The sequence below is a fragment of the Arvicola amphibius genome, chromosome 12 (genome assembly GCF_903992535.2).
Source record: "Arvicola amphibius chromosome 12, mArvAmp1.2, whole genome shotgun sequence".
Lineage (NCBI taxonomy): Eukaryota > Metazoa > Chordata > Mammalia > Rodentia > Cricetidae > Arvicola > Arvicola amphibius.
The window spans coordinates 20,460,680-20,486,653 of NC_052058.2; the positions used below are offsets into that span (position 1 = coordinate 20,460,680).

At 38.6% G+C, this 25,974-nt stretch overlaps 1 protein-coding gene across 1 annotated transcript in view; it reads left to right on the forward strand.

The window, feature by feature from the left end:
• The window catches only part of LOC119827054 (gamma-interferon-inducible protein 16-like), a 39,613-nt gene extending 13,846 nt beyond the window's left edge, over positions 1 to 25,767 (forward strand). Inside the window, exons 7-13 of the mRNA XM_038348511.1 lie at positions 13,496 to 13,780; positions 15,467 to 15,570; positions 16,590 to 16,748; positions 19,789 to 20,973; positions 21,999 to 22,415; positions 24,383 to 24,571; positions 25,550 to 25,767. Coding sequence (XP_038204439.1) covers positions 13,496 to 13,780; positions 15,467 to 15,570; positions 16,590 to 16,748; positions 19,789 to 20,973; positions 21,999 to 22,415; positions 24,383 to 24,571; positions 25,550 to 25,585 — 2,375 coding nt within the window. The 3' untranslated portion in view covers positions 25,586 to 25,767. The remainder of the gene's footprint in view (positions 1 to 13,495; positions 13,781 to 15,466; positions 15,571 to 16,589; positions 16,749 to 19,788; positions 20,974 to 21,998; positions 22,416 to 24,382; positions 24,572 to 25,549) is intronic.
• The last annotated feature ends 207 nt before the right edge of the window (positions 25,768 to 25,974 follow it).

Sequence of the window (25,974 nt, forward strand, 5' to 3'; positions counted from 1 at the left end):
ATCAGATGGGGACAACAGACCAAAAACTGAACATCCACCCAGGAAAGGTGTTACAGATATTTACTAGAGATGCATGGTTCCCAAGAAAACAACAAAAACATAAACAATCAAGACAATATATCTGTGTCATAAGTAAGCCCCCAACCCTTAAGGGGATCATGCACAGTGGGAGCTCCCTTCTAGATTCTGGATTAGGCACAAACCATACCCAATGCTTGTTTTCATAGGGAGATCCCTCATTAAGCAGGAGAGAGAAAATAGAGTGGCTGCTTGTTGTCAGAGGCTTTCTGTTCAGCCTGGTCCTGCAGTCATTAAGTCCCAAAGAAATCACACAGAGGTCTACATTAGTTATAAACTGATTGGGACATTAGCTCAGACCTCTTATTAACTCTTACAACTTATATTGGACCATTTTCTTGTCTATGTTAGCCATGTGGCTTGGTACCTTTTTCCGCGAGGCAGACATCTTGCTTCTTCTGTGGCTGTGTCAGGACTGGGGACTAAGCTTTCCTCTTCTCTTTATTCTCTATGGAGCCAGCCCTTCCCTTTCTACATCCCAGCAGATCTGAACCTGTGGGTTGCAACTCCTTTAGAGCTCGAATGACACTTTCGTAACAGTCACTAAGGCCATTTATATTAGGATCCATAGTGATCGCAAAATTGCAGTTATGGAGTAACAGTGAAAATCATTATATGGTCAGGGTCACCACAACATGAGGAACTGTATTAAAAGGTCAGCCTGACTGGGACTGAAGGAGCATGTTATCAAACCGGACTCTCTGAATGTGGCTGACAATGAGGGAAGACTGAGAAGCCAGTGATAATGACACCGGGTTTTGATTCTACTGCATGTACTGACTTTTTTCAGAGCCTAGTCTGTTTGAATGCACACCTTCATAGACCTGGGTGAAGCAGGGAGGGCCTTGGACTTCCCACAGGGGAGGGCACCTTGACTTCTCTTAGGACTGGAGAGGGAAGGGGACAGGGCGGGGGGCAGTGGGAGGGAAATGGGGGGATGGGAGGAGGCAGAAATTTTTAATAAATTAAAAAAAAAGGATACAGTATTAGGAAGGTTGAGAACCACTGTGCTAACCTGGTGTTAAAAATCTGTACCAGTAAGAATGGCCAAGATCAAAATTACTGATGACAACTTATGCTGGAGCAGTTGTGAAGAAAAGCGAACACTCTTGCATTGCTGGTGGGAATGCAAGTTGGTACAGCCCCTTTGAATGTCAGTGTGGCAATTTCTCAGAAAATTAGGAAACAACCTTCCTCAAGACCCAGCAGTACCAGTTTTGGGTATATATCCAAAGGACGCCCAATCATGCCACAAGGACATGTGCTCAACTATGTTCATAGCAGCATTGTTTGTCATAGCCAGACCTGGAAACAACCTTAATGCCATTCAACCAAAGAATGAATAAGGAAGATATGGTACATTTACACAATGGAGTACTACACAGGAGAAAAAAATAACGACATCTTGAATTTTGCAAAAAAATGGATGGAACTAGAAAACATCATTTTGAGTGATGTAACCCAGACCCAGAAAAACAATTATCACATGTACTCATTCATAGGTGGTTTTGAAACATAAAGCAAAGGAAACCAGACCACAAATCACAATTCCAGAGAACCTAGACAACAATAAGGACCCTAAGAGAGACATACATAGATCTAGTCTACATGGGTAGTAGAAAAAGACAAGATCTCCTGAGTAAATTGGAAGCATGGGAGAGGATTGAAGGGGAGGGGAGAAGTAGGGAGGCAAGCAGAGAAAAATTTAGAGCTCAACAAAAATCAATAAAAAAACTGCACCAATCTGGGACTATTTGGAATCTGAACCCAGAATTCCAACTAGAATTTAAAAGCTGGGACTAACTGCAGTCTGGACATTAACTCCACAGTGACCCCAAGACTGAAATCTCAGCATTATTGTCCCGATCTAACTGTCAGATGGGGATAATAGTGACCAAAAAACTGAAATCCACCCAGAATGGTTTTACAGATATCCACACCAAAAATAACCTTGCATTTCATGACTAGATAATCTTAATTACCAGCACAAAAACCAAAACAAGTAATTAAGACAATATACCTTATCTCTAAATAATCCAGCAACCCAGGATGGGATGCCTTCAGAGTGAATACTCCCTTCCAGATCCTGGATTACAAAAAAACTCACACCCAAATGCCCATTTTCACAGAAAGATTTTTTATTAAGTGGGGAAGACACATCAATTAGGTGAACCAAAGTGGTCTTCTGATTGCTGGACTTTGGTAGTCAGTCTCAAAATGAAAAGGTGTCCGAGTAAGAGAATAGACCTTGGAGGCTAGCTTTATAATCTAATGTTGTTTTCAACAAGTCAGAGGAAATGGGGGAAGAATGACAAGGTGTGCCCTAGCCACATGCTCTGGTGGGCTAGTTTCCCTTCAAATGCTATTGTAATAAGCCCTGAGAAAAGCAGTTTAGTAGCAATACATGAAAAATACTTCAAAATAGCAACTATGAACATGCCTAAGGACAATAAAGATGATATTAATAAATTCCTCATTAAAAGCCATGTATACACAAATAGTTGGTGTTGTGGTATGTTAGTTGAAGATGTGTTACATTTAATTATGCTGTGGAACATTTCTTTAACGATGCAAAGGTATGTTGCATTCTTTATGTTGTACTTGTTTAACTCTGAGAAGTTATCTGACTCTGCCACTCTAAATCACCTGATAGATCTAATAAGGAGCTGAATATCCAATAACTATCAGGAGAATGGTTAGGTGGGACTGGCAGGCAGAGAGAATAAACAGAAGGAGAATTCTGGGGGGGGGGGGGTGGCAAGAGGATTAAGATAGTGACCAAGAAAAGAAGGAAAGAGGACACCATGGGCCAGCCACCCAGCTACACAGCAAGCCACAGAGTAATAAATAAAGAAAGACATATAGAATAAAGAAAGATAAAAGACCAGATACAAAAGGTGGATGGGATAATGAAAAACTGGCTAGGAACAGGCCAAGTTAAAGATGGGAATTCATAGAATAACTCTCCATGAGATGTAAATGGGAACTGAGTCTTGGGCCCTGAAAAAGCAAAGAGTAAAACCAACCAAGTGTAAGTTGAGTTACATAAGGAAGACAATTGAAGACATGAAAGAAGAATTTAACAAATAAATAAAATCACTTAAAAAAATCAAGTTGAAGTAAAGCTCTAAATGAAACGTTTGGGAAGTCAAAGTCAAAGAGAAAGTCTTACTAACAAATTAAAACCTATGGAAGAAGGAACTTCAGGTCTTGAAGGTAGAAGCAATGGATATCTCTGTCAAAATAAATGTTAAATCTGAAGGAATGCAGGCACCAAACATCTAGAAAAACTTGGGTATTATGACCAGAAAAAAAAAACCCATATGAATAATAGATCTAGTGGAAGGAGAAGAAACTGGCTTAAAGGCATAGAAAATAATGTAACACAATCATAGATAAATTGCTTATGTAAAATGAGATGCTTATCAAGGTGCAAGAAGCATAAAGAACATCAAATTGATATGATCAGAAAAGGAAATCTCTGTGAGATACAGTAATTCAAACATGAGAAGTGAAGAATAAAGAAAGGCTATTAAAAGCTGAGAGATAAAAAGACCACATCACTTATAAAGGTAGACTTATTAGAATAACACTGATTTTCCAATTAGTACTCTGAAAATAAGGGTCTGGTCAAATGTTCTATGCATTCTGAAAGACTACAGATGTCATACTAGACTACTATATGCAACAAAAGTATCTAACACAATCTACAGAGAAAGCAAATATCTCATGTTAGAAAAACACACATTTTAACAATTTTTCTGTACTAATCCAGCTCTACAAAAGACACTAGAATAAAATATGCAATATGAAGATCATTATACAGAAAAAAGAAAAATTACAATATGAAGGGTCAATACATAAAAAAGGATATAAGAAATTAATAATACCAAAACAGTTAATCAAAAGAAGGGGGGAAATCCACAATAACAAAATAAGAGGAATTAATGAATAATTTATGGTCTCTATTCCTCTAATAAAATGACACAAAGTAACAGATTAGATTAGAAATCAGGATCTATCTTTCTGCTTCATTCAATAAACATTCTCCAACTGTCAAAGACAAACATCAATTTAGGGTAGAAAGTGGAGAAATGTATTTTAAGTAAATAGAAGTAAGAAGTAAGCAGGGAAAAGTAGCTATTTTAATATTTGATAAAACAGAGTTTGTGCCAAAACTAACCAAAAGTAAAAAGGAAGAGCACTGAATAATCATTAAAGGAAAACAATACAGGAAGAAAATATTACAAGTTTTAACATTATGTACCAAGCACGATGGTATTCAATTTCACAAAAGAAGCACTAGTTCAGCTAAAAATCATACATTAAGTTTAGCACAGTGAAAGTAGGTGACTTCAGTATGCCACTCTCACTAATGAACAGTTCATCAAGAAAACAAAATAGCAGAGAAAATTTGGAGTAAAATAACCTTATAAAGCAAATGAGCCTAACAGACATCTATAGAACATTGTATCCAAACACAAAAGCATATACTATTTGCTCAGAAGTCCATGGAACTTTCTCCAAAGTTTACCACTTATTGGATACATAGAAAGTCTTATTAGAAATAGGAAAACTGAAATAATACCCTGCATCCAATCTGACTACCATTAATTAAAACCAAAAGCAATCTATAGATTCAATGCAATCTCCATCAAAATCCCAACACAATTCATGACAGACTTTGAAAGAACAATACTCAGCCTCATATGGAAAAACAAAAAACCCAGGATATCCAAAACAATCATCACCATCCCTGACATCAAACTCTTTTATAAAGCTACAGTAATGAAAACAGCTTGGTATTGGCATAAAAGCAGACAGGTTGACCAAAAGAATTGAGTCAAAGACACGGATACTAATCCACAACCCTACAAATACCTGATTTTTAGCAAAGAAGCTAAAAACCACACAATGGAATAAAGAAAGTATCTTCAACAAATGGTGTGGGCATAACTGGATATCAATGTGTAGAAGAATGCAAATAGATCCATATCAATCCCCATACATGAAACTCAAGTCCAAATGGATTAAAGACCTCAATATAAATATGACCACACTGAACCTGATAGAAGAATAAGTGAGAAGTAGCCTTTAATGCATGGGCACAGGAGATCACTTCCTAAGTATAACCCCAGTAGCACAGACACTGAGAGCAACAATAAATAAATAGGACCTCCTGAAACTGAGAAACTTCTGTAAAGCAAAGGACACAGTCAATAAAACAAAAAAGAAACTTCCTGAATGGGAAAAGATCTTCACCAACGCCATATCAAACAGAGGACTGAACTCCAAAACACACAAAGAACTCAAGAAATTAGACATCAAAATTGCAAATGATCCAATTAAAAAATACAGAACTAAGCTGCTGTGGGACAATGTCTTGTACCCTGTCACTTGTATTGTTTTAACAAAACACTGATTGGCCAGTAGCAAGGCAGAAAGTATAGGTGGGGCAACAAGAATAAGAGAATTCTGGGAACAGAAAAATTCAATCTGCAGTCATCATCCAGACACAAAGGAAGCAAGGTGGGAATGCTTTGCTGATAAAAGGTAACAAGCCATATGATTAACACAGCCAACATTATGAGCTAATTTAAGATGTAAGAATTAGTTAAAAAGAAAGCCTGAGCTACTAGGCCAACCAGTTTATAATTAATGTAGGCCTCTGTGTGTTTCTTTGGGACTGAATGGCTATGGGACCAGGCTGGACAGAAACCTCTAACAACACTAAACAGAATTCTCTTTAGAACAATCTCAAATGGCTGAAAGATGCTTAAGGAAATGTTCAGCATTCTTAACCATCAGGGAAATGCAAATCAAAATTACTTTGAGATACCATATCATACCAGTCAGAATGGCTGAGATTTTAAAAAAATCAGTGATAGCTTATGCTGGAGAGAATGTGGAATAAGGGAAACATTCCTCCATCTAGTGGGAATGCAAACTTGTACAACCACTCTGGAAATCAGTATGGCAGTTTCTCAGAAAATGGGGAATCAACCTACCTCAGGATCCAGCAATACCACTCTTGGGCATATACCCAAAGGATGCTCAATCATACTACAAAGGCATTTCTTCAACTATGTTCATAACAGCATTATTTGTAATAGCCAGAACCTGGAAACAATCTAGATGTTCCTTAACCAAAGAATGAATGAGGAAAATGTAGTAAATTTACACAATGGAGTACTACTCAGAGGTAAAAAACAATGACATCTTGAAATTTGCACACAAATGGATGGAACTAGGAAAAAAACATCATGAGTAAGGTAATTCAGACGCAGAAAGATGAACATGCTATGTACTCACTCATAAGTGGGTACTAGCTGTAAAGCAAAGCAAAGGATAACAAGCCAATAGTTTATGATTCTAGAGAAGCTGAGTACCAAGATGAACCCTAAGAAAAATATACACAGATCCACCTGAAAAGAAGAAATAGGTAAGATTGCCTGACAAAATTTGGAGTATGAGGGATGGAGAGAGAAGGGAGGGTAGAAGAAAAAGAGGAGGGAGAAGGGCAGCAGCAAGGAGAACTTGAGAGAATGGGACAGACGAGATGGAAGAAGGACAGAGATGAGAGCAAGAAAAAATATTTTGATTGAGTGAGCCATTATGGGGCTAGCAAGAAACCTGGTGCTTGATAAAAGCCCAGGAATTCACAAGGATGACATCTGCTAAGACCCTAAGCAAAAGAGGAGAGGGTGCCTGAACTGGACTTGCCCTGTAGTCAGATTGATGAATATCTTAAATATCACCATAGAACATTCATCCAGCAACTGATGGAAACAGAGGTAGAGACTCACAGCCGAGGACTGTGCTCAGCTCCCAGAGTTCAGTTGAAGACTGGGAAAGTAAGAATATGAACAAATAGATCAAGACCATGATGTGGACACCCACTGAATAAGTTTACCTGAGCTAATGGAAGCTCACTAACTCCAGCTGTACAGGGAAGCAACTAGCATAGGACCAAACTAGACCCTCTGAATGTGGGTGATAATTGTGTGGTTGGAACAGACTGCAGGACCTCTGGCAGCAGCACCAAGATTTATCCCTATTTCTTGTACTGGATTTTTGGAAACCCATATTCTTTGGATGGATACCTTGTTTAGTCTAGATATAGTAAGGAGGGAGGGCCTTGGACCTTCCTCAAAGCAATTTGCCTTACCCTCTCTGAGGAGTGGATAGGGCGTGTAATGGAGGGATAGGTAAAGGGAATGGGAGGAGGGGAAAAATAGGAAACTGGGATTGATATGTAAAATGAAAAAAGATAGTCTGTTTTCTTTTTTAAGAAATAAATTTTATAATAATTAAAAAAAGAAAATTGAGTCATTTACTAAAGTTATACAGGACCCAAAGGAAGCCTTCAGAGATTTCTCACAAAGATTGACATCAGCAGTAAACGGAATGATACAAAGTTTAGAAACTAGAAAACAGAATCTCTGGCTTTGAAATTTTTGTCTCAATGCAAAAGGATAATTAGGCCTTTAAAGGCAAGGATGGCTGGGTGATGGTGGTGCATGCCTTTAATCCCAGCACTCGGGAGGCAGAGGCAGGCGGATCTCTGAGTTCGAGGCCAGCCTGGTCTACAAGAGCTAGTTCCAGGACAGGCTCTATGGCTCTAGAAACTACAGGGGGAAACCCTGTCTCGAAAAACCAAAAAGAAAAAAAAGGCAAGGACAGCACCCTTGGAAGAATGGATCTGAGATACAGTTAATACTGAATCTCAAGATCGTGATGATGCTTAGATAGGAAGTGATATCCAAAGCTTTGAGGAAAATTCAAAATGTCAAGGATTATAATTGTGGCAAACATGGTCACCTAAAAAGGGATTGTAAACAGAGTGTTCCTAGAAACAATGTGTTTTTCTAATCATAATCCAAACAGAATGCCCCTCATTTCTATATATACAGAAGGTGTGGCAAAGGCATTTACAGTAACCATAGAGGAAACTCCTTCCTAGGGCAAATAAAAACACTTAATGCATATGGTAATAAACAATACTATCTGGATAATAAAAGAGCTATAAAAGAGAGAACAAAAATTCAGGAGAAACCATAAAATGTGTGTTTGGGCAAGCCTGTATAAATGAACAAAGACCAAAATTAAAAACTAGAAAAAAATGATGTTGTCATTGAAGGTCTGGTGCAGACGTAACAATAATTTATGGATTGGGACTTTATCTCAAGGAAAACAGAGCATGAGATGGGTTGAATGTATAGGGCCAGAAGGACAGAAGGGAAAATGAAAGATGTATGTTGCTAACATAGCTATGAATTTGCAGGGATGTGATTTGTTATAGCAATGGAATACTCAGATTAATATTTCCTCAATCTTAGAAACAGACTATAAATTAACATATGTTTCTGAGAACATTTTACAATATATTATAAATAGCATTCACCAACCATTCAGGTAGGAGGGCACTTTAGAATAGTGTACTTCACAGAAAAGTCTGACAGACACAAGACTGGTGGCTGAAGATGGGTACTCCAGCATTCCAGAGGAACCTTGGTGACTGTCCAGGCAGCCAGTTGCTTCTTTCATTTCTCACAGTTTTTGGACGTTGTTTTCTTGCACCTCCTGCTTACTCAGGTAATATGATTTCCTTCTCAGGTCTCTGATGGAGTTGAAAACTTTATAGTTATACTTTTGCTTGATACCAGATTCACGGCCTTTGTCCTGGTTAAAAGGGATGTTTCAGATTTGTTGACTCTCTATGGGAAGTCTTACTCTCTCTGAGGAATGGATGGGGTGTGGAGTGTAGGTAAGGTGGCGGAGTGGGAAGAGGGCAGGAGTGGGACCAGGGATAGGTATCTAAAATGAGAAAATATTACTTAAAAAATAGATTTTAAAAAGAGTATAAACTTTTTAAAGAGTATAAATTTGAGAGACATTAAAAGATAGTGTTGGTAACGCGAGTTAGAATAGTGAATTCTGTACAACCTTTGTACTCACCAAAATAGAGAAGATGTAGAGTATTTTCTCTGAATGTGTTAGTTGTTAGTTGACTACACATTAGTGATGTATTATTGACTGGATATATTGTATAAAGTCATTGTAGTTACATTATATAGTTTTTCTTATATTAGTTCTATCATTCTTTTTACTTTAGACAAAAAAAAAAAAACAGGAAATGTAGTGATATTATATTGTGCTTTAACAAGTAAAACTTGCCTGGAGATCAGAGTGTTGGGCTAGCCACTAGCTAATCATAGAGGTCAGGCAGTGGTGGCACACACCTTTAATCTCAGCTCTAGGGAGAAGGAAAAGGAAGTGATGTGGCTGAACAGAGAGAGGAATGGAAAGCTAGTGGAGACAGGAGCTAACCCATTTCAGGCTGAAGAGTTGGAGAGTTAAGAAGTGGCTGTGGCTTGCTCCTTTGTCTCTCTGCTCTTTCAGCATTTACACCTATATCTGATCCGGTTTTTATAATTAAGATCATTTAGAATTCACCCTGCACTACCCTGTGTATCTTCTTCTGTTCAGGAAATACATTCAGTTCTTGATGGCAATAGACATCTGCTGAATTCACCACTTCCCACTTCCTGCCTGAATGGAGAGGAGGGAGAAGTGTCTGAGTGACTCACCCTTTTCTTTTCAGATGTTAACTCTATTCAGAGGAGTGTGTTTCTTAGTGACCCATGGGTAAGGCAGTTGGACATGAAATGCTAAGTTTAGAATATCCATTTGTGAAGAAAATCACCTGAGCACAGGAGACATTTGCTTGTCTTGGTAAGTAAAGTGTATCCTTTAGGAGACAATCTAGTCTTACTAGCCAGGGAAATCAAAAGCTAAGAACATTGGGAGGCCTCACTTTTGCAATCCTCCTCTTCCGGGAATAGCAGAGTTCAAGACATTCAATTTGCTAAACTCGAAGTGAAGTGAAATGAGTCAGACCATTGTCATACTTCGCATCTTTAAAAATACTTCATGTTCTTGGCTCTTGGGGAATTGCAACATCCTAACCCAATCTCTGAGAGTTTTGTCGTCTTAATCAAATAAAACTAGCCCTTCTTCTTGCCTGGGAGACAAGCTAGGATCTGGAGACCTCTGAAGAAATTTCTAAGACGGTGAGTCCTGCACTTGTTATGTAAAGCTCTATAGAACCACAAGGGCAGGGTGGGAATCAGTGCTGCTTCCTTCAGAGGAGAATGGAGGGAGCAGGGCTGGTGAGAGCTGCTTTCAAAGCCGTGAACCCACAGCAGCTAGGCTCTGATGCTTCACTAGGAAAGATGGTAAGCATCTTTATTCCACCCTTACTGGGGCCTGAGCCAGCACAACGGCATTTTGATTATGGCAGATAATAAAATAACTTTCTAAGTATAAGTATGAGAAAATGGAAAATAAGAAGACTTTAGATATCTTGCCGGAGAGTAAGAGTAACTTGTTGGCTGTGCTGATTGAGAAACAATAAGCTAGCGACATCAAAGAATTATTGTGAAATAATACTTAATGAAAATATGTCAGGAAATGGAGCTGCACTCTAGGATTCCGTTAATGCATGACATGGGAGACAACGGATGTGTATAGTGTGAAATTCTACAGATTCACAGTTATTCAAGTACATCTGTTTTTCATTGATTTTTATTGAGCTCTACATTTTTCTCTACTCCCCTCCCTGCCTCTCCCGTCCCCTTCAACCCTGTTTTTAATCATCCACCAAAGTACTTATTATCTTTAAAACCAGCAGTGTCTCAAATCAGTGAGTTAGTTTCTGTCATCTTGAACACTATTTGTTATCTTTGGTTTTAGATAATTTGAATTTGCTTTTTAATTTTCTGGTAGAAAATATAGATGACTGAGAGACACTTCATTAGGAATATATCTCTATTGCCTGTTTTTAGAATATTTGAAATGCTTTCCATATAACCTTTGGAGTTCTTAATGTATACTTGAACAGGGTATTTTAGAAGTTGATTTCAGACATGTATATATGTAAGGTTATCACTCTTGGTGAGTCACTTATGTTTCTCAAGCATTCTAAATAATTTTGCAGATGTTTATACCTTATTAATTTAGTAACTGAGAAATATATTGTTGTATCGATCAAATATTTCATGTTTCTTCAAACTCACAGATTAGTAGGCTTTTTCACATGCACATGATGAGGATATGTGTGCTTCTTGTCGTTTGGATAAAAGATATTCAGTGTCGCTACTTATTATGGTCCTATTAAGAGACATAAAGTGCTTAGAAATACCATACATTATTATTGGTATATAAATAAAAAATTTAAGGTATTATCTCTTTCTAAGGGTATGTTTTGGTTGATTTTTTCAACCCGACACAAGATAAAATTATCTGGAAAGATATACCTGGGTTCAGAAAATGCTTCCTTTAAAATTGTTTGTAGGAAGGTATGGAGGTCAAATTCTTGATTAGTGATTGATGTGAGTGTGTAGCCCTTTGGGAGCAGTGCCCCTTCTCTGCAGGTGGTCCTGAGTGCTGAGCAAGCCATGAGGATCAAGCAAGGAATCAGTGTTCCTCATGGCTTCTGCTTCGGTTCCTACCTCCGGGTTCCAGCCTTGAATTAATGCTCTGACTTCTTTCAATAAAGGACTGTGATGTATAAATATAAAATGACATAAACCCTTTTCATCCCAAGTTAACTTTGGTCATGGTGTTTTATTGAAGCAATAGAACAAGTAACTAAGAGAGAAATTGGTACTAGTCATGTGGGATATTATTGTGACACATCTGACTGTGTATTTAGGAAGGATTATGAATGAACTTTGTAACTCTGGGATATAAAACTATTGAGTGTTTAGAAATTAATGGACTACTGTGGGAACTTACAAGGCAATGCAGAGGGCAGTGTAGATGATGGAGGCCTGGCTTGGAAACATCAGAAGGAAGGATAAGTGTCCTACAAAGAAACTAATAAGGTGACTCAGTATTTTGAATTACAAATCTGTGATTCTTGTCAGCTGATACTGAAGAATTGGCTGTGATTAAGAAGAGACCAGCATTACTGAGGTGTAACCTGGGAAGTGTCTTCTCACTCTCAGTACACAGAACTGAAGTTGTGGTCCAGAGTGGAGCAGGCTGTACTTTGTGCTGACAAACTTTGTAATGTGAAAGACTCAGCCAGGTGCTACTGGTTTTGGAGGCTTGCTGGGGTCATAAGGAACAACTGAGGCTTGCTTCTGTGAAAGGCCATGGAGAGCCCTTTATAAAGATGGAACCCAGGTGCAATGGGGACCCCAGTATTTTGAGCTGACAGTACTGTGCGATGACCAACAGGGATAGCAACAGGTGTGGAGAGAGGTGCCCTAAGCATAGTAGAATCACTGTGTGTGTTGTGTGTTTGGATAGAAGAGCAAGAGAAATGGAGCTGCCAAGGCCCATTGGAGATCAGAAAATCTTTTCATACTGCTGAATTTTAATTTTCTTTTGATTTTAATGTAATTATGACTTGTTTTTCCCCTCTTGGAATGACAAGGTAGGTAACTTATTGTTTTATTTTGTAAGAGCTTAAAGTTGAGACCCTTTGATATTTCATTGAGACATTGGGTATTTTAGAGAGGCTTTGAAATTTGGAAGAGATTTTAGGTGTTTGAAAGAGACTGAACATTTCAAGTGTTCAGCATTTTAGCAGTGAGGCTGAACACATATTGATATACAGGATCTATAGATTCACAGTGACACAGATATATGGTATTGTGTAATATGGAAATTCTTTTAAGGTTGGGATTAGTCTAAATTCAAAAGCAACAACACTTCAATATCGAAATGAATGTTCTCATATAAATGGGATCCATAAAAATTACACATAATCTTTGCCATCATTTATCTGGTTGTATTTGAAACAGTTGTGTTTTCCCAAGTAGCAACCCCCCCAAAAACTTTCTATTGTAATTTTCTCTGGGGTCTCGAGATCGGTATTGTATAAAAATTAGAATGCTGAAGAAGGAAATTTTACTGTTGAGACCAGTTTTCATCTTCTCCTTGAATATGTAGATAATCTATTTTTAATACCCTGCAGCAATTTTTATTAATCTGTTACATTAGGGCTTACGGAGTATGTCTTTTCTTCATACTCATCATTTTTTCCTCTCATGTGTCCTTGTGTGGACACCAAAGAAGAATGGAAAAAGAACACAGGATTTTAACACTCATAGTGCAAACTCTAAACACTGCAGCAATGATTCGTCCAACACTTTTCTTCCCCCACAACTGTCATTGGCCTAAGTCACCTAACATGGCTATTGGAGAAGGATTTCCTAAAGTTATTTATTAATACAGAAGTTCTATATCCATTTTTGCACAGTGGCACAGCTTGTATTTAACTCTGTTTTTCTCTCACATGCAATTATGGACATTATCATTTTTGGTCATTCACTCACACAGGAATAACGCTGTTTTAAAATTGTCTGGATATGTATGTAATTCTATCTCCATTTTTATCTTTTAGTACTGTCCATAATATTAGGGATAATGAGTGAATACAAGAAAATTGTTCTTCTAAAAGGATTAGAGCGTATGGAAGACTACCACTTTAGGATAATTAGGTCCTTACTAAGAAAAGGCCTACACCTGTCTGAAAGGATGCAGAATGATTATGACAGAATTCAGATTGCTGACCTGATGGAGGAGACGTTCCCAAAAGATGCTGGACTCGGCAAACTGATAGGATTTTGTCAAGAAAATAAAGATCTTAAACACCTTGTTGAAGATCTTAAAGCAGAGAAGGCAAAAGGTAACAAGGGGAAGCTTCCTGGACAATCATTCCTTCCCCACCCTTCCCAAATGTCTAGCTCCCTGCAGTGATCAGAGTTGATATGTCCCTTTCCCATTGTATGCCTTAGAAACTATGGGGGTGGAATCTGTTCTGACGTCAGCAAGTTAACGATTTTGAAAAATCCTTTCTTACCAAGAAACTTGATATATTTCTCTGTAGACATCTTTTGCTTTGGAGGAAACTGAACCAAAAAGCAGTTGTTGAGATAGATTAGTATACTTAACATGATAGAAAAACAAAAAATGATAGAGTAAAAATTGAAAAAAAACTCATTTAAAGCATTTAAATAGAGTAAATTTAATACTTGATTAACAATGCATACCCTCTAATTAATACCTTTTCTGGTAATAAATGTGATTTAATATTTAAGTAGATGCCCCACATTTTAAAGGTGTGAAATAGTTTCTCTTTATAAAGTCACTAGGTTTAAAAAAATATTAGAAATAATGGTACAGAACTCTGACCCAAGAATTTAGCATAAGGAAGCTCAGTCAAAAAGACCTGCAGATTGACTTACATAGAAAAAGTACTCTGAGTTACATAGAAAGATATATCCCCAACATAGAAGTCAAAATCCAATATTACTACTTTGTTATATCAAATATCAAGTCATAATTCTTTCTCTGTTTCTATGATTTGGAATTATCTTCTTTAGAACATAACCTACTGGTATTATCATAAAAGTTTCATGCTTTTAAAATCAATCTATGGGATAAGAGGGTTGGGAGAGGGTTATACCACTTACTGAAATAGAATCAACAGAAGTTCACAAGATGGAAGAGCTGATTCCACTATACCTGGGATGCACAAAAATCCCCTGAGATGTGAATATATCTGACTTAGTACCACTGGTGGCCTTCTGTCTACGTAGAGTCTCCGCAGCAGAAGAAAGAAAAAGCAGAGACACAAATAGAGATGAAATAGTTCTTGTTATTGTTAAACGATATTTGATCACAGTTTCCACCTGGAAATTGTGTTATTTACTGTTTCTTTCTTTCTTTTTTTTTTTTTTGGGGGGGGGGGGGTTGTTGTTGTTTTTGGTTTTTTTTTTTTTCCAGACATCTTCCATGACTTTATTAAAAACTGTTTCCAGGTTTGTTGTGGCTCAACCCTAGCACACACTTTTAATCCAAGACCTTTCTGCTTGAATATTGTAAACAGGATTAAATAAAGTCAACCAGAGGTCAAGAATCAGAGCAAGCAACCAGTTGACAGGAAGCGTACATAGATTTTTTAAGAAAAAAAAAACCATCAAGAGTAAGAGAGAGTTAGCTTGATGGATGGTTAGAGAGAAGCACAGGATGTAGACGTGAGGGAAATTGAGGTTGAGAGGTTTTAGTTTGAGTTGATACAGAAAAAGGGTGACCATGGGATGCCAGTGGACTAGGAAGGTCAGCTGGATCCTTTCTCTGTTTCTGTAGAGCTAGCAGGCTTTCACCTCAACATCTGGCTCCTGAGTCTTTATTGGTAAAACTGAATGGTGGAGGTTTTGTTAAAAACAACGTGAATTCATTGCCTTTCTGTAAAATCATTAATAAAAGTAGAATAAACTATCCATTTCAGTTTTGAAAACAGAAATGAAAATAAATAATTCCTAATGAGCTTCATTTCCATGGATTTACTGTGATTTCTTTATCCCTATAGTTGAAAAACAAAAGAAAAGAAAGAAGACAACTGCAGGGGAAGGAAAGCAAGGGGAGCCCAGTGGTTCCCACACTCTTTCCTCCAGTAATGCACCTTCTTCAGAGGTAAGGTGGCTAATTGCCCAACAATGTTTCCACTCAAATACCACCCCTTTTTAATTCTTTAGGAATATGTAGGACTGTACCTATCTCATCCAAGGCTCTGTGAGAATGAGGTTTGAAGTCGACAAATTCATGGTGACCTCTTACTCACTGTGTGTCATATTTACCATGTGCTCTAACTGGTACAGTATAACCCCCACCCAAGGATGCAAACAAAAAATCACTATCTGGCCTTTTAAAGAGCACTTACTGAAATAGCAGTTGCTTTGGGATGTAGCTCTTAAAAACATTCATTTTAAATATGGGCTATGTATTTCTGCACCCAATACTCTTCTGATACCACAAGGATAAATTGGGTGAGATTAATGAAATTTTTCTACTCCTCTATGAGACAGTGTTATATGTCTTAGCTAGGGTTCACATTACTCTGAAGAGATGTCATGACTACAGCAATTCTTATTATTTTTTTTAAAAAGACACATTTGTTTGGGGCTTGCTTACATTCAGAGGGTTAGTCCATTATTATCATGGTGGGAAGCATGGCAGTATGCAGGCAAACATTGTGCTCGAGAGCTAGCTGAGAGTTCTACATCTTCATAGGTAGCAGTAACAAAGAGTGACACTGGGCCTGCCTTGATCATCTGAAAGCTCAGTGACACATTTTCTCCAACAAAGTACACCTACCCCAACAAGGCCATACCTCCTAATACTGACACTCCCTGGTGATGAAGCATTCAAATCTGTGAGTCTATGGGGCCATTCTTACTCAACCCAACACACTATACAGTCCACCTTTTAAGAGTGAGGTATGCACAATGAGAAAAAATACAATTAGAACTCCAAAATAAGCAAAAGATTCTTGTGGTTCTGAGAATATTATGTGTTACCTTATACTAAAGCCATTACTAAAGTCTGGGGATAAAACTGTATAGGAAAGCACAATTTAGCAGGCACAAAGCCTGGGGTTCAATTTTCAGTACATGGGAAAATCAATAAAGAAAACCATTTTCTTTCTGAAAAAGGAAAAACAAACTGCAGAAACTGAAAGTGGCAAAAAAAGGAAGCTTACCCAAGAGCAGACTCAGCTTCTAGAACCTCCAGGAAGCAACACACAGAAAGATGAAGGTTGTCTCCAGACTTCTCAGAAGCCTCCAACATCGTCCAGCAATTCCTCCAACAAGGTACCACTTTCCTATTCCCAGTGCTTGCCCCTTCCCAAAGCTTATCACTGGGCTCACCACTGACCCCGTACTACAAAGATTTCCATCATGTTAGTAAATAGCTTATTATCTAATTATGTATCATAGTCTCTGTGGTATTGAAAAGGTAAGTACTTATGAAATGATTTCTATGGCTGTCAACCAACTTTCTGCTTAGGGTTCAGAAGGAAGTATAGAGGAGACAGATAGAGATGAACACTGGAATATATCAATCCTCAGTGACTACTTTCTCCTCAGCCCTTTTCCCTTTGCTGGTGATCCAATTTCAGGGGTTATTCTCATCATTCTGTGTTCCTCTTAGCATGTTTTTTTTATTTATTAAAAATTTCCACTTCCTCCCCTCCTCCCATTTCCCTTCCACTCCCCCCACTCTCCCTCCCCTCCCTCTCCAGTCCTAAGAGCAGTCAGGGTTTCCTGTCCTGTGGGAAGTCCAAGGTCCTCCCCCCTTCATCCAGGTCTAGGAAGGTGAGCATCCAAACAGGCTAGGCTCCCATAGGGCCAGTTTATGCAGTAGAATCAAAACCCAGTGCCATTGTCCTTGGCTTCTCAGTCAACCCTCATTGTCAGCCACATTCAGAGAGTCCAGTTTGATCACATGTTCCATCAGTCCCAGTCCAGCTGTCCTTGGTGAGCTCCAATTAGATCAGTCCCACCGTCTCAGTGGGTGGACACACCCCTCACGGTCCTGACTTCCTTGCTCATGTTCTCCGTCTTGTGCTCCTCATTTGGACCTTGGGAGCTCAGTCCAGTGCTCCAATGTGGGTCTCTGTCTCTATCTCCATCCATTGGTTCCAGACCCAAAAAGAGGAATATGGTATGTACTCACTCATAAGCGAATTCTAGCCATAAACAAAGGACATTGAGCCGATAGTTCGTGATCCTAGAGAAGCTAAATAAGAAGGTGAACCCAAAGAAAAACATATAGTTATCCTCCTGGATATTAGAAGTTGACAAGATCTCCGGGCAAAATTTGGGAGCAGGGGGTGGGAGTAGATTGGGGGATAGGGGAGATGGGGAGAGAGAAGAGAGAGGGGGAGGATTGGGGAGAGCTTGGGGGAATGGGATAATTGAGATGGAGGAAGGGTGGATATGGGAGCAGGGAAGAAGTTATCCTAACCAAGGGAGCCATTTTAGGGTTGGCTAGAGTCTTGGCTCTAGAGGGGTTCCCAGATGTTTAAGGGGATTTCCCCAACTAGTTCCGTGGGCAGCAGAGGTGAGGGTGACTGAACTGGCCTTATCCTATTGCCACACTGATGAATATCTTGCATATCACCTTAGCATGTTTTTTTGATGCATGCTCTTTCCCTTCCTTGAAGTCTTTATCCCTGTCTATCATTAACCAAATACCATAGAACTTAAGTGGTCATTTTTGCTACGAGTCAGATTCAGACCCCTCTCAGGCATACACTAAACTCTCCCAGACATTCCTCATCAAAGGGAATGAATTCCTGTTCCCAGTTTGATGCCTTCTTAATATAATTGCAACAACCATAGCCTTGAGAGAACTAACCTCTTAATCATGTACTTTATTGTATATGTTGCCCATTCATCATGCATGTATTTTGAGATCATGACTGCAATTTACAGAAATGTCCTTATTTTCTTGCATGGTACAATTGTACTGAACCCTTGATATGACCAACATTTGATCTTTTTAAATGATAGAGTCCTATTGCTTAGCATGGGAACTCCTTAGACACATCTAATTAACTGTGTTTGTAGATGATGACAGCAATATAATTGATATGTACACAAGTCTAGAAAATAGGCTACAGCTAGTAAACATTTTGGCTAGAATGGCATCAGCTTCACAGCAATTGTTGAATTTTAGAAACTTTTACCTTGGATCAAAACCATAAAGAGAAACCAGTAAAAAATGACCTTTACAGTTTTACGAAGGTATTTGCATACTAACTTCCCTTTGCTTTTAAAGCAAAATATATAGTCTTTAAAATTTTTGTAGTGATATTTCACTGTATTTTAATAAATAAAGTTGCCTGAAGTTCAGAGAGTAAAACAGCCACATTGATCAGTCTTAAAGACCTGGCAGTGGTGACACATACCTTTAATCCCAGTAGCCACACTAGTGTGGGCAGTAGTGGTGCACGCCTTTAATCCCAGCACCGGAGAAGACTATAAAACAGGGGGAGACAGCTCTCTTGACAGTCTCATTCTGAGATTCCTGGAGGCAGGATCACCATTTCGGCTGAGGTAGAGGTAAGAGTCAGTGGCTGGCCATTTTGTTTTTCTGGCCTTCAGGTTGAACCCCAGTTTCTGTCTCTGGGTTTTCTTTTTTAATTAATCATGCTGCAGTTTTATACCGCTAAGATTATGAAAGTGTAGTGAATGCTCTAACCAGATCTGTTGCCTGAAATATAAGTAGTTCTCACATATGTAGAAGTTGTATTAAACTGGAGTCGTGGTCATTTTAAAGACCTAAACAAAGGTTTCAATGAGTTCAGATGTCCCTCAGGCATCTTAGTTACTCTGTGAACTGAGCTCCATCATAATTCAATAAATCCACCTAAGTGAATCAATTTTTAGCATACCTGTCACACAATTTCCATCACATCATCTGAAGGTATGTGGGGGTTGGCTCCCTGTGTGCACAATAAGGATCAAATATTTGATGGATTGGAAAGTCAACATGAAGAAAAGTACAGAAATAGCCAATTTTACTACATGCTTAGTTTCCCACGAAATAATACTGAGAATTGAACCAGACCAAGAAATATTTGGCCAGTTTTGTAAGATACTTTGAGCTAGTATTCCATCCCAGACCAGAGAAAATTCAATACCGGACTTTTAAGAGAAGTTGTAATATCTAATAGTAAGAGTGAAGACTAGGTGTAAAGTATGTTCTAAATAATTCCATCAGCCCAGGAGCAAGCTGGCAGGGTAAAAGTTCTCGTTACAGAGGGGAAAATGAATAAAAGCACTTGGTCTCATTTTCAAAAACCAGTAAACAGTATTAAAAAATCTCAATCCTATTTTTCTTTAGAAACAGAAAACCACAAATACCAAAAAACAGAGTACTCTAAAGACAGATGATTCCCAGACAAAACACCAGCTTCTAGGATTGTCAGCAACCAGCAACTCGTCAGCTGCATGGGAAGGCCAGACTCTTCTGGGGCTCGCAGCAACAGCTTCTAGCAGCTTCCACACTCCCCAGACACCTCCAGAAACATGCGACTCTTTAAAAACGTCTCAAGACTCTCCATCACCACCCTGCCAAAGTTTTCCAATATCTCCAGTATCAGACTCTAGCATCCATCTGAACTCTCCCGTGACTCTAACACTATCCAATGATGTCCAAACTCCTTATGTACCTTCAGCAACAGCATCCAATAATGTCTGGGTCCCTAGTGTGCCTTCAGAAAGGATGTCCAGTTCTCTCAGTGCTCCTCAGATGTCTCCAGTATCAGGGTCCATCAGTGCCCAGAACCTTCACCTACTTACAACAGCAGCATTCAATAGCATGCAGATTCTTCACAATCCTCAAACAGTAGCATCCAGAAGTGCCCAAACCCCTAGAGTACCTGCAACATTGAAAAGCAAAGCCCAGGTCATAAAGACGCCTCTAGCAGCAGCATCCAGCAGTGTTCAGGTGCCCCACGCTCTTCCAGGGGCAGTGTCCAGAAATGTCAGCACCACTCAGGTGCCTCAAAGAACAACAGGCAGTAGCATTCAGACTCTTAACCCTGCTAGAGTAAACGTACCCAGGAATGCTCAGGTCCCAGGTCCCTTAGCAACAGTACCTGCTTATTTCCTGACTTCTTTGCCATCTCCAGCAACAGCATCTAGTAGTGTCCAGGTACTTCCACTAACAACATCCAACAGTCTTCCAGATCCTCGGGTGCCTAGACCAATAGCGACAAGTAGAATCCAGACCACTCAAATGCATCCAGCAGCAGTATCCAGCTTCATCCAGGCTCCTCATGCTCCTCCACTGACAGTCTCCAGAAGTGTGTGCCCCACTCAAGTGCCTCAAGGAGCAGCATCCAGTACTGGTCAAACTCTTCCCTGTCCTAAAGTAAAAGCACCTACATGTGCCCTGGCTCCCCAGATGCCTTCAGCAACAACATCTGAAAGTCTCCTAGCACAATGTACATCTCTACCAAAAGCATCCCAAAGTCTCCTGGCTCCAATGGGGTCTCCAGCAACTACCAGCAGCAGTTCATGCAGGGTAATGGCTTCCTACTCTCACAGTATAATGACGAAAATTAGCACATGCTTGCAAGAATTCTTCATTAATCTATATGGACACATAATCTTTTACTTAAATAATCACTATTTTTATTGTGTATAATTACTGGCACTTCCCTACATCCAATTTTCGAATACTTTGTATATTCTACTCCATTAAGAAAATGTCTGACTCAACGATCACCTGATCAAGCCTACTCTTAAAGTGTATGCTGGGTCACGTGTTTATGTAATTTTGCACGTTATACCTTTTGTCAAGGTGTTGTTTTCCGATTGTGAATCACTGCTGCAATTGTATCGGAAGTGCACTTCCTGATGTTAGAACACATCAGTTGGTACTCAGAGTTAAGCCCCATCACCCACAGCGTGAAATCTGCATGTTTCCAAGTCAAGGGTCAGAGAGTGCTTCAGTTATAGATGCCCCCCTGCGCTGGTACCCAGGTAGGCCGTGACTGTCCTCCTGCTTCCTCCTTCAGTTCTACAGTGTTGCCTCCATTTCAAAGTGCTCTCCTGATGCTCAGAAATGGAGTAGGGTACTGAGAAGGCAGGTGATCAAAGTAAAATGAACAAAGTAACATGAACATTTTCTGATTCCAGGATTCTCCTCCATGCCTGTGTAGAAAAAGAAGAGCTACTAGCATGAACCCTTTCTGAGTAAAATATTTCAGGGTATCTTCCTAGACTGCCCACCTATCCCTATTACAAGAAAGCTCTAATATTTAGTCCAGGTTTTGTAATCAAACTCTTCCAAATGTTTCTAGAATAAAAACTTGACTAGAGCTTAGAGCCTTTCAATTCAGTCCCCACAAATATAAGTATAAACCCTTTACCTACCAAGTAACATTCATATTAACTAGAATAACTAGATAATAAATATCCATTTTTCACTTTATCTAGATTATAGTATGGCAGTCATTGTTTAGATGTTCTCCACTTTACTTAGTGGAGTTGTGCCTTATGATCTGTCTGAATTATGCATGTTTATCCTGTGTGTGTTTTATGTAGACACCAAGGATGGGAAACATACCCAAGGAACCTGCTAAGAAAGAAGGTTATCATCGAGAACCCAAAGAAGTGATGGTTTTGAAAGTAACAGAACCATTTACTTATGATTTGATTAATGACAAAAGGATGTTCCATGCCACAGTGGCGACCGAGAATGAATTCTTCAGAGTGAAGATTTTTGATCCAGTTCTAAAGAACAAGTTCATTCCAAATAAGATTATTGTCATATCAAATTATTTTGGCTCAAATGGGTTTCTGGAAATACATGAAGCTTCCTGTGTGTCTGATGTAGACATGAACAGAACAATGGCTATCTCAAAAACACTGAGGAAAAGAGCCAATGCAACTCCTAAAATTAGGGATCTTTTCTCGCAGGCACAGGGGACGTATGTGAATGGAGAGTTTGTGGTATACAAGGTAAGCCATTGCGGTACTGTGGAATTCCTTTTGCAGTCTGGGATTTTAAGTTTTAACTTGTCACTGGAATTTGCTCAACTTATTTAACACAGGAAGTAACTGCTCTTCGTATCAGAAAGAGATGAATACGGTTTTCTCATTTAGGGATTGGGGGAGTCTCTTATCATTCTTCTCCATAAGGTAAAACCATGAAAAATCTTTAGAAATTGATTCATCAATAACTTTGGCATTTTCCTGGCTATGACAATCAATTATATCAATCTTATTCCTAGATAATGTTCAGTTTATAGCACACTCTCCTTTTAGATTCTATTTCTTTGATAGCTTCCATACCCATATTATTGGCAACTCAGTTGCCAAAACAGCCAAACTCAAAGCCTCCATACAGTGAGAGATGATGAGAATAAAAAACAAGAGACTATTCTGCTCCAGATTGAAGCCATGAGCAACAAGCCAAGATTATTTCTTTAATGTGTTCTCATTATATATAATATTCTTTACATTGTATCAAGCTATTTTGATAGGGTGACTAATGTTTGAAACAATGAAAGGAAGAGGAGTTTAACAGTCTAGTTTAATTTCACATTTATAACTAGGCACAATGGAAGTGAGGAAATTCTAGGAAATCTAAGACTTTCTGGTGTTTCTTTAAGTGCCGATGCACCAATTCACTAGTATGCTTGTTAAGTGTATGATTTCATAACTCATCGTTTGTGAATCAGCCATGGCTTTTTAATTTTATCTATGCTGTCTTTGACTGTGCTGGTGCATTTGGTTACACAATTCATAAGTAAACCAAGTGGGACACAAACATAAATGCCAGAACTAAAAGCTGTAGATCAACCTATGAGGGGTCAGGAAGGAGTAGAGTAAACAATGTGTGCACTGAGCAAATGTCATCTATTTACAAAGGAGGGATGTGTGCACTGAGCAAATGTCATCTATTTACAAAGGAGGGATGTGTGGGGGGGGAGGGGAATGAGCGAGAGTATCAGTCTTTCTCTCTGTCTGACTGTTAATCCATATTTGTATGTCCGTGTATTTGTGTCTCATACTATTTCTCATTTCTGTTAGTGTGTTTCTTTTGTTTCATTCTTGTTGATTTTCTTCTTTATTCACATGTTTGTTTCCTTAAGAGAGAGAAAAGCTATAAAGTTGGAAAGGTAGGGAAGTGAGGATAATCTAGGAGGAGTAGGAAAGGAAAAATTATGATCAGATTATGTTTCATTAAAATAAATTTATTTTCCATAAAAATTAAAATACATTAATAAAAAAGACTTATAGTAGTGTTTCTCAGACTGACAATGAGCCACAAGTAGCCTTTCTTCTCAGGCCTCCTGGATACCTAAGAAACCTAAAATGGTAACTAAAGGGTTATTGCTATTTTTATTTTTATTTTCATTTATTGTCCCTTAAGAAATCTCAGATACCCTTATATATTACCATAGTACTTAGAAATATACTCATTTTTTCCTAAAAACACCCAGCAGAAGAAATCATCAAGTAGGTAAAACTTAAGAGTCTTCCAAGGGTTGCAGTAGTGACCTAATCATTAAGGCTAGGCCCACAAGGCTTCAAGAGGGATTTCAAAGAAAGGATTTGTTCAATTAAACATCTTAAACTCTCTTGTTCCTGAAAACCTTTTTTTCTGCAGTTATTTATTTTGTCTGTGAGGGATGGGAAGAAACACAAAAACTTTTAAAGTAGTGTGGAAGTCAGGAGAGAAGCTCCACAAATGAGTTCTCTTCTTCTACCATGAATCCTGCTCATTGGGCCCAGGTAATCAGGCTTGTCAGCAAGACACCTTCCCCACTGAGCCATCTTACTGGCCCTCGTGCCTGTGATTCTAAACCTAAAAGCCATCCTTGCCTTGGCAGGGACAGGTTTATGATGACACTCTTTATTTCTCATAGAGGTGACAAGCTTTGACACATTTCCTAAAAGATGAATGTTAACTTGCTTTTCAGAAAACTGAGAGGAATTCCTGCATTTGCTATGGAATTGAAGATGATACAGGAATAATGGAAGTAGAGGTCAACGGAAAACTGACCAGTATAAAGTGTGAGCCAGGCCAAAAACTTCGACTCGTCTGTTTTGAATTGTCCTCAAGCGAAAATAAATGGCAGCTGAAGTCTGTAGAACACAGTAACATGCAGGTGTGTACTATGAAACCAATATTATTAAGAATCATTCATATATATAATTTCATAAATACATACATATAGTGTACTTGACTGTTGGCATTACATAGACAATCCAACATGAGAATAAAAATTAAACTTTTCACATTTAATAATAAAATTCCTTCCACTATCTTTTAAGTAAATATTTCTAAATCATAATAAAGAAAATAAATTCAAAAGTTGTTATATGTTTAGCTAAATGACAAAAACGTATCTCATTTATCAAAGCAGAGAGATAATTTGAGAAAAATCAGGTTAAGATGTTTGTTTCATATTCTAACTCTTTGATTTTTTTTCAAATTGATCAAAGACTAAAACATGAAGAGCCTTGGAGCCTTCATCTATAATATTCAAATACTGTCTGTTGCACAGCATGATGTACAGAAATCATAAGTTCCCAAGGATGCCCTGGGCAAGTAAGACCACAATGTGCTAAAATCCACAATCCTTGTCATACTCACACATTGTGTGGGATTCATTTTACACTTTAAAAAAGGCCACTATAACCATGTGAACAGAAGAAATAGAAGGGATCACATGTTGGTTCACATAGAAACGCTGTTACAGCACCATGGTTCTCAGACCACCAGCCAAAGTTCCAAACTTTCCACATGGCAGCTGCAACAGCAAAGTCCTTTCTCCCTCCTCCCAACCTGCCTGTTCAATGAGACTCTGCAACTCAATCTCTACCTAAGGGATAACAGCTCCTTCCTCTTCTCTGGATCTCTGTGTCATACCCGGGCCTTTTACCTGTGTTCAAGGCTGTAGGAGTGACTAGCTACTCTCATAGTCCCAAGAAGGGAAGAAAGATGACTCCAAGGACAGAGAGTCATTTAAGGAGATAGACAAGTGAGAAATGAGATATCATAGGGACTCATCACTATGAATGTACAGAGTGTTTGGAGCCATTTGAATTTCACTTGATCTGACCTCATCATCTTCTTCTTTAAGGTCGTCAATGTCAGAAAGAAAGTCCCTCAAGCCTGATTCATATCTGAAAACCTGGATAGCAAAGATACTGGTTATGGAGATAAGATCCAAGTCCAGAAAATACATGTATACATGAACTGTTGAAATACCATACCTTTGAAAGCCAGCTCCTTTTGTTTTAATTTTTCAAAACAGGATTTCTCTGTTTAGTCACTTTTGTCCTGGAAAACACTTTGTAGACCATGATGGCCATGAACTCAGAGATCTACCTGCCTCAGCCTCCTGAGTTCCAGGATTAAAGGCCCGCACCACCACCACCAGACCTGCTCTTAATTCTAGAAAATGGTAATTTCTTTTATTCTTTATACACCTTTAATGATTTAAGTTCTATGTTTTCTTTCAATAACTTCATATATGTTAATCTATAAGTTTTACATATATAACTT